Source organism: Vanacampus margaritifer, chromosome 18 (assembly GCF_051991255.1).
Source record: "Vanacampus margaritifer isolate UIUO_Vmar chromosome 18, RoL_Vmar_1.0, whole genome shotgun sequence".
NCBI classification, from domain to species: domain Eukaryota; kingdom Metazoa; phylum Chordata; class Actinopteri; order Syngnathiformes; family Syngnathidae; genus Vanacampus; species Vanacampus margaritifer.
In genome coordinates, this window is record NC_135449.1 from 15,853,680 (window position 1) to 15,870,444 (window position 16,765).

A 16,765-nucleotide genomic window follows, 5' to 3' on the forward strand; every position below is an offset into this window, starting at 1 on the left:
ACTTGTGAAAAAATCGGAATTGAGCTGCAGTGTGAATCCAGACTTAGAATACATCAATATCTCAATTTTTATTTTTGGAGACATAAGCCTGATTTTGTGAAAATGCATCATTTACTTGCAGCTTATAAATATTTATCAACATAACTTTGTGTCTGGGTGTCTAGCATGAAACAGTGGAGGGCTACAGAAGATACTTCAATCAGATTGTAGGGTAAGTTGTGCCACCCCCCCTCTTTCCCCCTAAAATTTACAATATATTTGTCACGTTTCATTTTCTGTAGAAGCTCTTCTATGTGAACAACCAGATGCCATTTTGAGAATATTAAAAGTAATTGGCATGGCATTTCATGACTTTTATGTGTATACATCCTCAGGTTCTTTGTTGTGGAGGACCATATCCTCCATGCCACACAAGGATTGGTGACCAAAGCTTTCACTGATGAACTGTGGAACATGGCCCTGTCCAAGATCATCGCTGTGCTCCGCACACACTCTGTAAGTTTACACTCGCATGCACGCACACTTACACATCAGCAGTGAGTTGTTGAATTCACTGCAAATTCAGATGAGATCATTCTGAGTTAAAAGAGATAATAGTATCTGCTGTTGATCTATTTACCCTGGAAGAATCTTATTTCACTGGCCTTTTTCCTGCACACACACACACACACACACACACACACACACACACGCACACACACACACACACACACACACACACACACACACAAACTGCAGAAGTCAGCACACCCACAAACACACTAATGATGTCACTCTCAAAATAAGGGTCAAAACACAAACAGTCAAAGAGTAGGTCATTGGAGCCTTAATGAGAGACAGATTGCAACAATAACAGCAGTTCAAGATGGCATATTCCTGACCACTTAGCTCCAGTCACTTGTAAATTACCAGGAGGATTATGCTAACAGGCCAGAGAATGGGCCGCACAGTGAGGGGTGATTTTGACAAAAGCCCCGGGTCACCCTCCTACTGGCTGCCCTTTTTCCGGGGATAGACACAGGCAGCTCCACATTTACAATTAATACATGGTAAACCCAAAATAAGAATCCCCCTCCCCCCAATCCTTAGATGTAGATTAACTATCACATAAGACTCAGGATGAGTCAGGAAATAAAAACATTTCTGTCAACTTGTCACTATCGCTATAACATTTTTTAAGACTAGCTTCTCTCTGGGCTGGTGTGCAACTGACTGAGAAGAATATTGTCTGAGCAAATAAACTACATGAACATGTTGCAGTACATGTGCCGCGTTTTGCTGCTGTTCAGTCAAATCTCATGCTAATTTGTTTTTGTGTCCAGTTTGTGTCTGAGTAAATAAAGAGTCATTCAAGTGCTGCTTCATGTCAAATCTCAAGCTTTGTTCATTCTACGTGTTGATTTACAAACTCCTGTGTTTGATGGGGTCCTAGTATCACGGTTAAGCAACACAATGGTGCAAAGCTCATAAATCAATCTCAACCATGACAAAATGGAGGAATTCTTTACTGCCCTTTACTAAATCTTTAATGCACTTGCTTTTGTAGCTACTCATGTCAAGTTTATAATTTTACTATACTGTAGTGCCATTTTTAAAGAGAATGGTAAATGGTTTTGCAAATTAAAATTTTTGTAGCTTTCATTAAGTGGTTGACTTCACAACATGGTACTTATATATTTTTTATGTTAGGTTTGCAGATTGTTTTGGGAATTAACAGTAATTGGTTGATGGCAATTATGATGCATCATAATTACTATGCCAGACAAATCATTGCAATGTGAAGTAAATGAAAATTAAATACGCAATTAAAAACCCAGAAATTCCAGTCAAAATTGGATTCTCCAAGCCTACAAGCTTACTCTGGTGTGTGTTACTTTTTTATCCATCCATCCATCCATCTATTATCTGCACCGCGTATCCAATTGAAGCTAAATTCATAGCAATTCTTCTGTCATTTAGACCTACATAATGGGCTCTATTTTTGTAGACTGACACACCTGCGATCGGCTCAAAAATGGGAGCATCTGAATTTTCGTGGCAGGTCAACACTATTCTGCGCTGTCCCACACGGGTCCCACATACGTGGGTTCAAGTTTGTTTCAAATTGTCCACATCACATCATTTGCAAGGGGAGATCTTGAAGTTTTGAGGTTGTTTCTTTTTACACAATGTCAGGCCTGGTGTACTCCGGTTGTCTGCGCTCCAAGCAATCCCTCTGCAAATGAGGGAGGCAGCTACGATTGGCCGGGAATTGCCATTACACCAGTTCTTCAGGCAGAATGTCTACGAAAACACCAATAGACAGAAAACTCCACCCATGTGCACTGTTAGACTGCGCTTTACGCCAGATTTTCGCTGGGAACGATAATAGAGCCCAATGTGTTGATCCTTTTTTTCTCCCTTAGTCTTACTGTGAGGATCCAGACCTGGTCCTGGAGCTGAAGAACCTTATTGTCATTTTTGCGGACACGCTACAGGTTATTGTTTTGTTTCCCACCTAATTCAATTGCTTAACTTCATTATGTGACTGAATTTTTTTATTTGCATGCATACATGAAGGGTTTTGGTTTCTCTGTGAATCGACTATTTGACCTGCTGTTTGAAGTTCGAGACCAGTACAATGAAACTCTACTGAAGAAGTGGGTGCTGGTATTCAGGTGTGTATTTCAATGTTTCTGTTTACTACTGGTACTTGTTTTTATCACTATATTGTTGATTTAAGACATACACCAATTATGGAAGGCCATGTTGTTGCAGTTTTATTTTTTAATTAAAATGTATCCTCCCATGCTGGTAGTGACATTACTCCACAATATTTTCCAGTAACAACTAAGAACATTTTAATATTTTTTTGGTCAGGTTCCATATTTTTATAGCAATACAACACAATATTCTGTGAGCTTTGCAAAATCAGTCAAAATCCAGTAAAACATCCAGGAGCGAAGGGGGTTGCTTCAGTGAAAATGGTGAATGAGTTAATAAGTGGGGGAAACCATAGGGAACACTCGCAAGGTACTTCTGTAGATTGCTAACTCACACTCAGACGCTTACTCCTTTAACCATCTCCTGATGTCACTCGCTTGGCCACCCATAAAGACACACAGCCATTACCGTTCAGCTCTGCTCAATAACACATTTTCAACTGTGACTACAGTGGTTAAAGTTTGGAAAAACTGGAGCAAAAAAACGTCTGAGATAATGCTTTCAACTTTATAACCATTCTATTGCGGTGCTAAATACCAGAATATTGTCTGGGTACAAGTGCAAGTCAGCATAATGATGTACTTTTTTTAAATAACTTGCATTTTAAGGCATAATTGTTTTTACTGTATATTTCTGCAGGGAGATCTTCGAACTGGACAACTATAGTCCCATACCAGTGGAAACAGAAGACGAGTATAAACTGGTTGTGAGTCGCTTTCCATTTCACGATGCAGAGATAGAGAAGGTAAACATGAATTCTATTCCATGTAACAATTATGCTAACTTACTGGTACATTAAAAAAAGAGCCAGACAGCTAATCAAAAGCAAAAATGCTCAGAAACTTTTATTGCCAAAGTGTGCAATAATAATGATAATAATAATAATAATAATAATCGTCGCTGCCATTAATAAAACACTTATATCATTTTTTTTATTTTTTTTTTATTTTTTAAAAGTTTTTCTGCATTCAGTTTCATCTCAAAAACATCCATCCATCCATTTTCTTAACCGCTTGTCATCACAAGGGTCGCGGGGGGGCGCTGAAGCCTATCCCAGCTGACTTCGGGCAGTAGGCGGGATACACCCTGAACTGGTTGCCAGCCAATCGCAGGGCACATCTCAAAAACATAAAATAAAATAAAAAAAGACTGAAATAGACCTAAGTGTTTTTTCACAAAGCAGCGATGTAATAATAATAATAATAATAATAATAATAATAATGATAATAATAATAATAATAATAATAATATACATGTTTGATAATAATTACAAAATGTCCCCTTCAACTAGCTGCTCCTACCAGGGTATAAATCTAATTTAGTGAATTATTGAATCAGGAAGACAATCTGATATTGTTCAAACTTGACATCAGATATATAATTTTTTTCCCAAAAAATTTTTCAAGTTCAACATACAGCCTATGGGGAACAAATTTGGATGATTGAAACCATTATCATCCCTGAACCATTTTATAAGAATATGAACGCAAACTTTAGAAGAACAGATGAATTTCAATATTGTATTATTAAAACTATTTTTGTATTGTTTATTTTTTTTGTGAGTAGCAGGATTTTCCCAAGAAGCTGCCAATGTCCCAGTCTGTGCCACAGATATATATGCAAGTAAAAGAGTTCATTTATGCCAGCCTCAAGTTCTCTGAGTCACTTCATCGCAGGTAAACCTCGATCAACTATTATAATAGCATACAATTATTTCAGTAATTCTCTCTGTCAAAAGTAGACATTCTTCTTTAAGCTAGTATTATAACACAACTGTTATCACTTTTTTTTAATCCAGTTCAACAGAGATTGATGATATGTTGCGTAAATCAACTAACCTGCTGTTGACAAGAACACTCAGCAGTTGTCTGCAAAACCTCATCAAGAAGCCACATATAGGACTGACTGAGGTATAAACAAAACAGTGCCAGAAAATGTTACTCTCTACCTTCATGTAGACTGAATTTGAATTTGTCTTCTCTTTAAAGTTGGTGCAGATCATCATCAATACCACCCACCTAGAGCAGGCCTGCAGGTATCTTGAGGAATTTATAACAAATATCACCAACGTGTCCCCTGAAACAGTGCACACAACAAGGCTGTATGGCTTGTCTACTTTCAAGGTAAGGCCCGGTCATCATTCCTTAGTAGATTATATTATGTTATGTATTTGAGTGTTTTAATGTCACTGTACATATTTCATTACATTTTAATTGTACTGAATGTGTATATACTGTATGTACATTCAGTTTTATCAAAATTTTACAATTTTTTATGAAGACTTATCTGAAAGATGTTTTTCAGGATGCCCGACATTCTGCAGAAGGAGAAATCTATACCAAACTGAATCAGAAAATCGATGAGTTTATCCAGCTGGCAGATTATGAATGGAGTATGGCTGAGTCCGACGGTCGGGCCTCAGGTTATCTCATGGACCTGATAAATTTTCTGCGATCCACATTTCAAGTCTTCACACATCTACCGGTGAGTAGACCCCACTTTTTAACCTGTGGACATATTTTTTTTAACTGCATAGCCATTCTGTTGAGAGCACATTTACATTGATTGCCTTCTTCTTGACAGTGCGTATTTGTTTAGCTGAAAAGCCCACCATTTTTGTTCTTCACATATATTTTTTTCATACATTGTTTTTCTTACGAAAAACTACATGATGTCCGCATGTAATGGGGAAATTTGGAGCTTGTTATGTTGATTTGTCAATATTCATGGCAAGCTCTTGCATGTCATCTGTAACTATGCTATTTTAGCAATATATTAGCATAGTAACTAGGTATTTTTCAGATGTTATGCTTTTACAATTGCATCCTTTTATCTCCCTTTTACTAAGCCCTTTCTTCCTAAAATCCACCTTTCTGTCTCATTCTAGTTGTTTTATTTTTTATTTATTAAGAATACATACTGTCTCCACACCAACACCCTTTTAATTAACTAATTGTTTTTCTAATATTTTCCTACCTGTTTTATTCCTTGACTGATTTGACTTGTGTTAAGCACGTAATATTGCGTTACTTGAAATTTTCCTTCTCCTGTCCATTTATTCTTGCCGCATTTCTTTTCCTGTCCTTTCCCTTTTTCCCCACCCTTTGTCCATTTTGGGTTGGTTTGGGGTCTGCTCAGAATAACAACAATGACCATGCATCGATGTCGGTGAGTATTGCTACCTGGATGTTGCTGTACTGCCGTTTCAGGGGAGTGATGAAAAGCATGCTAGTATTTTGACAGTGGAAGCGCCATTGCACCAAATCTGTTTAGTTTCTACTGGAACTTTTTGAAACTGACCCAAGGCATACTCTCGTGACTTGCCCTGAAGAAAGACTTTTGGTTTCAGATGTGTAGTGTTCAGTGTCAAAAATGTGGCATCAACTGACAAAAGCTGCTCATAGTCTATTTGGCTGCATGCCTTTATGCCAAGCACTCAAGCGATTGTAACCTGGCTTAGTTTCACTTTTTGCTTTTACTAAACTGGAAATAGTTACTCAGGCATTGATTTTGTCATACACTGTGTGCCCAAGTTACACTTCATTGCGAAACGTATTTACTAGGGGTGTGCCAAAAAATCGATTCTCATAAGAATTGCGATTCTCATTTAGTACGATTCAGAATCGATTTTAAATGTCCCAAAATTTATTTTATTTAAATAATTTTATACTGTCTTGCCTTTGTCTGTGTGCCTTTATTTGGAGCGCTGTTCATGTTGTACCTGATTTGGCCACTTAGGGGCAGTGTGGTTCCAGTCTGATACACTGTTAAGTTGTCGCCACATTAGAGAGTAGAAGGAAAAAGTCCCGATCAAGTTATTCCAATAAAAGTTTTTTTTTTTTTTGCAGTGTGGAGCCGTTCTTTTGAGTGATAAAAGTGCCGCGAGTAGCGCGCTAATTAGCATTAGCGAGTCAGACAGGAGTAGCTCATTACAATTCCTTTCACATCTATAGATTGAAGCAAAAATCATTGTCAATCAAATCATTTTGAATAAAAAATCATTCTGAATCGAAAATCGATTCTGAATCAAATCGCAGACCCAAAAATCGGAATCGAATCGAATCGTGAGACATTCAAAGATTCCCACCCCTAGTATTCACTCACCCATTCAAATAATCGGAAGCAGATGTTCCAATCACTTTCGTGACCACTGGTGTATAAAATCAATCACCTAGGCATGCTGACTGGTTTTACAAACATTTGTGAACAAATGGGTCGCCCTCAGTAGCTCAGTGGATTCCAGCGTGGAACTGTTGATAGGATGCCACCTGTGCAAAATGTCCAGTCATGAAATGTTCTTGCTCCTAAATATTCCACAGTCGACTGTCAGCTGTATTATAAGACCGTGGAAGTGTTTGGGAATGACAGCAACTCAGCCACCGAGTGGTAGGCCACGTAAACTGACAAACTGGGGTCAGCGGATCGCCACAAATGTCCAAATTTAATGTGACCTTCAGATTAGCTCAAGAACAGTGCGCAGAGAGCTTCATGGAATGAGTATCCGTGGCCGAGCAGTTGTATTCAAGCCATACATCACTCAACGTAATACAAAGTGTCAGATGAAATGGTATAAAGCATTCCGACCCTGGACTATAGAGGAGTGGAGACGTGCTGGAGTAACGAATCATGCGTCTCCATCTGGCAATCTGACAGATGAGCCTGGGTTTGGCAGTTGCCTGGAGAATAGCACTAGTCTGATTGCATTGTGCCAAATGTAAAGTTTGTTGGAAGGAGGATTATAGTGTGGGGTTATTTTTCAGCAGCTGGGCTTGGCCCTCTAGTTACAGTGAAAGGAACTCTGAATGCTTCAACATACTAATAGATTTTACACAATTCCATGCTCACAACTTTGTGGATAGCTGGCACTTTCCTCTTCCAACATGACTCTATACACTAGTACACAAAGCAAGGTCCATAAAGACATGATGATGTGCGGAGTCAATAGAGACTCAAAGCCAGCCTTTCTTATCCAGCATCAGTCTGTGACCTCACAAATGCCCTTGTTGTCAAATATTCAAAAACATTCATAAAAACACTCCTAAATCTTGTGGACAACCTTCCCAGAAGAGTTGAAGCTGTTTTAGCTGAAACAGGCAGACCAACATCATATTGAGTATGTTAACATGCAGTCAGTAACCTTTTTAAAACCCAAATGTTGGCAATATTCGGGTTTTGAAAGGGCATGGAAACACGCACAAAACCCAGAATATGCTCTTATTCAGTTTTTTTTTTTTTAAGTCCTGAATAAAACCCCTGACTTACCCCTTACGTAACTGGAATTCTTGTTGATATGAACACATTTGGAATTCCCCAATTGAACAGGGCATTGATTTGATTTCTGTACATGCTCTATTCTTCTTCTTCACTTATTCCTATTCGCAAGGAATCTTGGTCTTTGTAGTGGCGTGCCACTCACAGCTCTATGGTGCAAATGCCGCAGTGTGTATCGATACTAGGGTCGTACAGTATTAACATTTTGACATTGTGTTACAGTCTCCTTGTTACACTGAGGTATGCGGTAATGCCGTCACAAATTTTTGACTTATTTTGCAATTAGCGCTGACCACCACAAGTCTGTCTAGTTAATGGTCGCTAATCATACCAACATCAGCAAACAAAATTGGATTCGTAAGTTAATATAAAGTATTGCAGCATTGTAGAAATAATCAAACCAAGCGGCGAACAACTCTTTAATCACAATTCATAACGATTACTGTCAGCCGTAACCATGCCAACAACAACACACTACCTGGGGCGTAGCTTACAAAAAAGTTTCTAGACTATTGGAAACCATATAACCTGTGAACCACATACATAAAAGGGTTTCCGAGTAAAAAAATTTTTTTTATCAGAAAATAAATCAAATTCGATCCAAATAGTAGAGCTTTATATAAACGCTTTATCTACACCATACGTTGTCCAAACACTTTTACAAAGCCCGACATTTATTTATTTGAAAACATATTCAGACATATTGCTGCCGCGTTTTTCTAACTGCAAACAAGTTATTTTAAAGCTTCTCAATGTAGGAAATAGAATTTTGAATTGCTACTGCCACGTGTGGATGAAAAATGAAACTGCACACTCCCTGCTTCACGTATACAATGAGCGCATGACGTCACATGACGGGGCGAGAAATTCAAACCTGAATCCAGTCAAATAAATAAAAAGGCTATTGTAAATAATCTGGGACGGTTAATGCACACTTTGGTGTTGTAAAACTAGTAAATAGTCCTTGCAACTGGATGAGTGAGCATGCTACTTGGTGCACTAGCTCGCTGCGGAGACCATGGATCTGTTAACAATAGAGCAAGCCATGCATTAGAATTGATTGGTTACAAACATCGGACATGCAGGTATGATAAATGACACGTGTCAGGTGTCAGCTAGTCACAGTACGACCTAGGTGTGTGCAAAATTGGCAAAACATTTGCAAAGTGCTACTATGGAATTTTGAGGTAGCTGTTTAGGGAATTGATAACAAGAGGAAAGAAAGACTCTGTTGTATGTCTGCTGGTTTTAATGTGAATAAGTTGATAGCGTCTACCTGAGGGAATGAGCTGGAAGAGGTAGTGACCCTGGTGTGGAGGGTCCAAGAGGATCTTGCCTGCCCTTGTCTTGGTTCTTGCAGCGTTTGAAGCAGAATTGGACCTAACACAGTTCCAAGGTTCTGTTGATCTGTGTGAAGACTAGAGCCAGTTGGTCAGTGCAGACTTTCAGGAAGAAGAGAGACAATCCATCCAACTCTGCCTTCTTGATCTTCTGTTACTTGAATTGCTGTCCCACGTCCTGTTCATGAATTGTCAGGGCATGGGAGGGTGTCTGGGGTGTTGAGGTTGTCAGCCAGTCCGTTATTGTTCTCTGCTTGGGGGGGATGTTCTCTGGTGAGTGGCACCAAGAGTTGGAGTTAGTTTGCTTTCTTATTAGTGTCTGGGCATGATTGGCAGCCTTCAGCAGCTGTTTTTGAGGGCCACTGTAGTTGTCCTTGCTCACACGCGAAGGCACTCCAGTACCTTTAACTGCTGCATTACTGGAGCAATTAGCTTGAAGTCCTTTCCTCCTTGCAATAGTGATGGATAGACTTACAGATGAGGTTAGACTGGACTCCCCATGGACCATGTTTACAAATTGCATTGTGATCTGCAGTGAAAGCAGTGATAAGGTGGAGGAAATTTACAAATGTAGAAGCAACAACAGCTCACACAACATTGGCATGATGTAATCGTAAACAAATCCTGAGACTGTCTTGTCCCTCCTGTCCATTTTATACATTCTATTCTCCCCCAATACTATCCTCCTTTCAAGACACTTTCTAATTTCTTTATCTCTCTGTTTTCATATTTACCATTCTATTGACCTCATACTACCTTTCCTCCTGCACTCTTTTCTACTGTCCCCCTAACCTAACTCTTCTCATTGCATACGCAATCCTCTTTATTTGTTACTGCCTCATCTTCTCTTTCCCTTCCTTCTATTGCTTTTTTTGTAGGGTAAAGTGGCCCAGACAGCTTGTATGTCAGCATGCAAGCATCTGTCCACATCTCTGATGCAGATGCTGCTGGACACAGAACTGAAACAGATCAGCATGGGTGCCATTCAGCAATTCAACTTAGATGTCATTCAGTGTGAACGTGAGTGCAAAAAAAAAATAAAAATAATACACTACTGTTAAAATATTCTTAAATTGGATTGTTTTTTTTTGTGAGTGAATGAAAGAGAATTGCGCTATATTGTTCTCATGCCAGATCGGGAAAAAAATAATGGATCGTGAAACAAATAATGGACAGATTACTCACTCCGTAACAAACTGTTTTACTTTTCTTTTCTTTTTTTTGTATCTCTGCCATGTCGAATTAAGTTTGCCCTACACACAGTAGGATTGTGTGTGTGTGTGTGTGTGTGTGTGTGTGCGTGCGTGTGTGTGTGTGTGTGTGTGTGTGTGTGTGTTTGGCGGGGGGGTGGACAATAGGACATCTGTTTAATCTAAATGTATTTGGCCAAATAAGAATACTGTATACATATACAACAATTAGACATAATAAACATAGTAATCAATAGATAGTACTAAAAATATTGTGCAGTGGTTAGTCTATCAACACTAAATAAAAACAAGCCATCAGAATGGCATTTGTACAAGCAAATGTTATCCCTTTTACCACTTGACTTGTACCAGTTAGCAAGGAGCAACCAACGAGTATTCCTTGTTGAATTATGACGACAAAATTAGTCGAAAGCTTCATTACCACCTAGCATACTGGAAGCAGACATACAGTTGTGCTCATAAATGTACCTGCGTATAAATTGATATTATTTTTTACACATTTATTTTATTTTTAGATAAAATATTTTTTAAGTTGTGCTCTTTTAAGATGTCGGGAAAAAAAGAGACAAGAAGGTAAATGAAGAAGTTTTTAGAATTACCTTTTTAATGTCCATAAAATGTTGAAAAAGAAAGAGGAAAAGCAGAAAATCAGTCAAAGAATAGCCATAAAATGTCCCAAAAAAGGAAGATGCAGACAATTACCATATGTCCGTAAACGTAAAGGTAAGAAATTTGACAGAGAAGCAGAAAATTCTAAAAAAATAATAATTTAAATAAAAAAAAATTAAAACAAAGTATGAAAGTGAAGTCCAAACTGTTTGACTTAATGTATGTGGTCATAACACTCTAACTCTATTTTGAGACAGAGTTCATAACACAATTTGTGTTTGCGATATATTATTGATATGGGTTGATTATTTGCTATGATTATGTCCAAATGTGTCTTTGTTGTTTTCAGTGTTTGCCAGTTCTGAGCCAGTCCCAGGCTTTCAAGGAGACACACTGCAACTGGCTTTTATCGACTTAAGACAGGTAAGGTTGGCAGAACAGTAGATTATTTGTTTGCATCTCTGCCTCACATTCTGGAGGCTGTTTCAGAGTAGGCCTTCCTATGTAAATTTTTCATGTTCTCCACACACTTGCAAGGGTTTTTTCAAGGTACTCAAGCTTCCTCCCACATTCCAAAAACTGAAGACTTAATTGCCCAAATATAAGTTTTTTTCTCTTTTTGCCCAGTGGCATTGTATTGTTGCTAGGTATGGGTACCTTTCATATTTGGTTGGTTTATTGTTTGGTTGGTTTATTGAGCATATAAGCATAGAAAAACATAAAACACATTACAAGTATAAAATATAAGTTGAAGTAAAAAAGGTTACAATAATAGGTTAATATATTTCAATGAAAGAAAATGTATAAACCTGTGTATACAACTGCACTTTGACATGTACTTACATTTGCCAGTAGCATATGTACGTGTAATTCATAGGCATACACCATAATAATTCCTCCTCATATTCACATAATACAATTTTCATTACATTCATACTGATACATCGAGATTTAAACCAGTAGAGTGCCTATTCCCGGTATCTGGGAGTCGATACTGATACTCAACGTGTGTGTGTTTGTGATAATAAAAGTAATTTTATTTGAAATTTTCCATGTAATATTAGTTTTTTTCAATATATAAACTAAAGGCTGGACGTTAACTGACTGGTTAGCACATACGCCTCGCAGTGCAGAGGCTATGGTTTGAATCCAGGCTTTGGCCTTCCTGTGTGGAGTTTGTGCCTGCGTGAGTCTTCTCCGGGTACTCCGGTTTCCTCGCACATTTCAAATATATGCATTGTCGGTTAATTGAACACTCTAATTTAGGGGTGCACTGATCGATCGATCGGTGTCGGGGCTGAAGTTTGGGGGATCGGTGATCAGCTGATCCCTTAAAATAAAACTGACCTTGTCGACCGATCTAATCCCCCTCTGCAAAGTCTAAAGTCAGCCACTGTACTCTTCTCCTGTGAGATTACTAATAGGAATTCCATCTTTAATTGAGAGAACTACTTCATGTACAGTTAAAACAACACGGTTGTATTGTTCAATATTTTACAATAAAACAAGATTGGAACATTAACTCTTTGACTGCCAAAAACGTTAAATGACGTTTAGTAAAAACCTACGGAGGGCCGCCAAGGACGTTAAAAGACGTTCTCCAATTTTTTTTTTTTGGGGGGGGGGGGGGGTGGAGGTAAGCCTTGGCCAGCTGTGGTGAAAGTTTCAAGCAGATCTAGTTAGCCTAATGACTATTTTTGGCCCCTAGATGGCAGCAATGACTCTCTTTTGACAAGATTGGGTAGGCGTCAGTAGAAGACGTGAGGCGGAGCTAGAGGGGACAATGGCTGGGGAAGGGAAGAGAACATGGCGACCGGTTGCAAGCAGCTCACGCTCGAGCAGTTTTTTTCAAAGACGAAAAGCATCGACCAACGCTAAAGAGCACATTGATGACGACGATGATCATCATCGATAATGATGATGGTGACTCCGAGGTTGGAAGCGTTGACGCGGCAGTAGAAGACGTGAGGCGGAGCTAGATGGCTGAGGAAGCGAACAATGGCGACCGGTTGCAAGCAGCTCACACTTGGGAATTTATTTCAAAGACGAAAGGCATCGACCAACGCTAAAGAGCACATTGATGACGACGATGATCATCATCGATGAAGATGATGGTGACTCCGAGGTTGAAGTTGGAAGCGCTGACGCGGCGGCTATGACGACGTCATAAAGGTTCACGGGCTAGCGATGCTAACACCGGAAAACGCGGAGCACAACCGAGCACGCTCAGGCGGACGTTCAATCGGACGACGAAGAGTACCCCGAGTCCAATGCATATTCATCGGAGGAGTGGGTACAGTCTGCTACTTGCTATTCCCTGGAAAAAAAGGCCGTCAAGAAAGTGTAACGTCTGCACGCGAAACGGACAATCGAAGTGAAACGTATCTGTTGTGCAAATCCTGCTCCGTCTCCTTGCACGCAGGGCAGTGTTACAAAAAGAAAAACTGTATTTGAAACATCCACATAATTGTAAATAGTACCACAGTTGCACACATTTGTAAATAGTTTGCGAAATTGTTTTGTCAAATTGTTACACTGTTGAAGGGAAATAAATGTATTTTGCAATCTAAAAACACTTTTTCATTGTTGGTGGTGGTGTATTACAGAAGTAAAGCACTATTTAGGTGTTTGTGGCATTCATGGACAAAAAAAAGTGTAGAATTCACTAGAGTGCATGAAATAACATCGTTTCACAAAAAGCTCTTTTTGTCCGCTTTTTGTTTCAAAACAGAGCATTTCGGTGAAACTAACCATTTTCTATTGTTGATTACTGAAGAACGGAATAAGGTAGAAACAAACTTTTTTTTTCTGATGAAAGATGAGAGTTCAATCTTTCATTTGGTAGTATGTATGTTTCCATACAACACAACATTTTCTGTGGACCTTGAAAGATCAGTCAAAATGCTTACATCGGCTAGCACTGGCGACATCCCGCTTCTGAAAACGTCTGGCAGTCAAAGAGTTAAAGTGTATATTCTGTTGGTTATGGAGAAAACCAGGATCTGCAGAAACAGCATCGGCTGGTCAGGCTTTTTAAAGATCAGAAATCAGTGATCGGACAGAAAATTGTAATCGGTGCATCCCAACACTAGTTCGCCCATATAGGTGTGATTGTGAATGGTTGTTTGTCCTGGTCTGTCCTGTGATTGGCCACGTACTGGCCTCAGACAGCTGGGATATGCTCCACTACGCCTGCGGCTGTAGTTGAGGATAAGTGGTTCAGAAAATGGATGGATGGACGGATAAAATTGTCAATTAACAAAACCTCATGAGTTTAAAACAAATGAACAAAAGAGGATAATAAAGTATAAATAATACAAACATAAATAAAGTATTACAAAATACAAAGTGTGAACAAAGGTCTTTGCAATAAACTATAAGAGAAACAAAGATGAAAACTTTTTTTTTTTTTAAACTAAGACAAATAATGTTAGTGTTAACTTCCGGGTTAAGGTCGTCGTGCCTTACTTTTACTTTCATCTTCATCACGCCCCGCCCCTCTTCCCTGCCTTGTGCACTTGTGCAATGAGCAATTACATGCTTCACATAGAAAAAAACTAATAGAGAACGGGGGGCAGGGTGGGGGTGTTTTGACTCCTAATAAGGAGCCGGCTCCAGTCATTCACTTCAAAGAGCCATCTCTGTTTCGTACGCAACTGACACATCACTACACCCAGACAAGTCTAGCCCCTGGAAGGGCTTCTCCTTAATTATTCTCATTTCCCTCTTCCCACTTAAACTGCAGTCCACCTCCAGGGCTTAGAGTTTTGCCCTGTGACACCGCGGCTGACGAGCAAGCATTCTGAACGGTCTGACTGGCCTGACTCACTGGTCCCATTCAGCTGGCTGCGAGGTGTTCCAAGTGTTGATGATCCATATGTCTTCCAATTCACATTAGTTTCCCTCTATTTTTGGTCACGTGGGCCAATCAGCCAGTCATCAGTGTATTTCTTGTGAGACGGTCAATGGGTTATGCAGCCAATCGGGTGTGTATACTGTTAAAAGTGGAAAGAGTGCTGTAACAACTATGCTGATCAATTTTTTATTGGAATATTTAAAAAAAACATCTTACTTAGGGTTAGGATTTACACATTAAGCATGGAAGAATGTTATATTAATGGAACATTAAGCCTTAATATTTTTATTTCAATGCTGTTCAAACATGAAACAGACTGCAACCTGAATTTTCAGATAAATAAATACATTTTCATACAAATCTTACAGTGTACATGTACATGTTTACTGATTAGTATTTTCTAAATTTTAGTTTTAAAAAATCGCAATAATCAATTTATAGATTTGTATCGGGATTAATCGGTATCGAATCGTGACCTATGAAACGTGATACGAATCGAATCGCCAGGTACTAGGCAATTCACACCCCTACTTAGCGGCATGCCGACCCAAAACTAATCAACCGCCACAATATCAGGCAATTGTACTACCGCAAGATTGTGATATAAATACTGCAACACACCTAGAAGTTATCATGCATACTTTACTGTTTAGTGTTACTGCCATAAATGATTTATTGTGGGGCAATATGGGGCAACACATATAAAACCAACACTCACCCAATCATTAAGTTACAAAAAAATCTGAATTATTAATCGTTTAAACTAGAAAGAACCAACAATCAATTATTTATCAACTTAAATATATGCAAATATGAATTCAAAACACCTAAAGTAATGTACAAAATACCATAATGTATTTTTCCATAGTATTCAGAAGCTGTTTGTATCTTAAGAAAGTTGTAATAAATCATCCATCCATCCATCCATCCATCTTCTTAACGGCTTATTCCTCACAAGGGTCGTGGGGGTGCTGGAGCCTATCCCAGGTGTCTTTGGACGGTATATTAAATAATTATTTGCTATAATTAAAAATAAGTAATATTCTTATAAAAATTTGTATTAAATAATAACAAAACTTGAATAAAATGACACAGCGTTTCTTTTTTGTAGTCCATCCATTTTTGAAACCACAATTCCCACTCGGGTAGCGGGTGATTTGAGCCATACATAACATTTGAAATGTTTGCTTTTGTGTAGGGTTGTGTTTGTGTGTGTGTTCATCACTAGTAGTTACGTTAGTTTAAATAAAGAGGCATATGACAAGTCTGTCATACGAACCAAAATATATCATGCAGGAAATGATAAATACCTGTAGATGAAAATACAATACAATTAGTGGGTGTGATGTAATGGTTTGAAAGCACTGGTTCATCTCAATAAAAAAATACTTAAGTAATGGTAGACAGGTATGTTGCATATAAACTACTTTGACAAATTCAATTCATCCAGAAAGTTAATAGAGTAAATCTGACAGCTATTTACAGATTGCACATTATTTACCAGCTTTTGCCTTGAAAAGTCATCTTTTAATGCAAAACATGAGAATTTGCTAATATATAGTTGGTACGTTACTTTATTGCCAAATCAGGATATTAATTTAAATTATATTATTTTAATACTCGTATATTGACTTTTTATTCCAATGGTGTGCCTTTGTATAACCTTTTCAACTTTTCTCTGGCCTTTTTTTCACCTGCTCTAGAAAACAACTACTCCCCATTTTCCAGACATGATCTCTTCAACGTGCTTTTTTGTAAACACCAGTGGTATGTAA

At 38.5% G+C, this 16,765-nt stretch overlaps 1 protein-coding gene across 2 annotated transcripts in view; it reads left to right on the forward strand.

The window, feature by feature from the left end:
- exoc6 (exocyst complex component 6) overlaps positions 1 to 16,765 on the forward strand; it is a 45,513-nt gene that overhangs the window by 16,180 nt on the left and 12,568 nt on the right. Inside the window, exons 12-23 of one of the 2 annotated variants that reach the window (XM_077550493.1) lie at positions 165 to 211; positions 375 to 495; positions 2,406 to 2,477; positions 2,560 to 2,657; positions 3,343 to 3,448; positions 4,270 to 4,379; positions 4,502 to 4,613; positions 4,692 to 4,826; positions 5,008 to 5,187; positions 5,842 to 5,871; positions 10,193 to 10,334; positions 11,484 to 11,557. In XM_077550493.1, coding sequence (XP_077406619.1) covers positions 165 to 211; positions 375 to 495; positions 2,406 to 2,477; positions 2,560 to 2,657; positions 3,343 to 3,448; positions 4,270 to 4,379; positions 4,502 to 4,613; positions 4,692 to 4,826; positions 5,008 to 5,187; positions 5,842 to 5,871; positions 10,193 to 10,334; positions 11,484 to 11,557 — 1,227 coding nt within the window. The remainder of the gene's footprint in view (positions 1 to 164; positions 212 to 374; positions 496 to 2,405; positions 2,478 to 2,559; positions 2,658 to 3,342; positions 3,449 to 4,269; positions 4,380 to 4,501; positions 4,614 to 4,691; positions 4,827 to 5,007; positions 5,188 to 5,841; positions 5,872 to 10,192; positions 10,335 to 11,483; positions 11,558 to 16,765) is intronic. The other variant, XM_077550494.1, reaches the window with a different exon arrangement.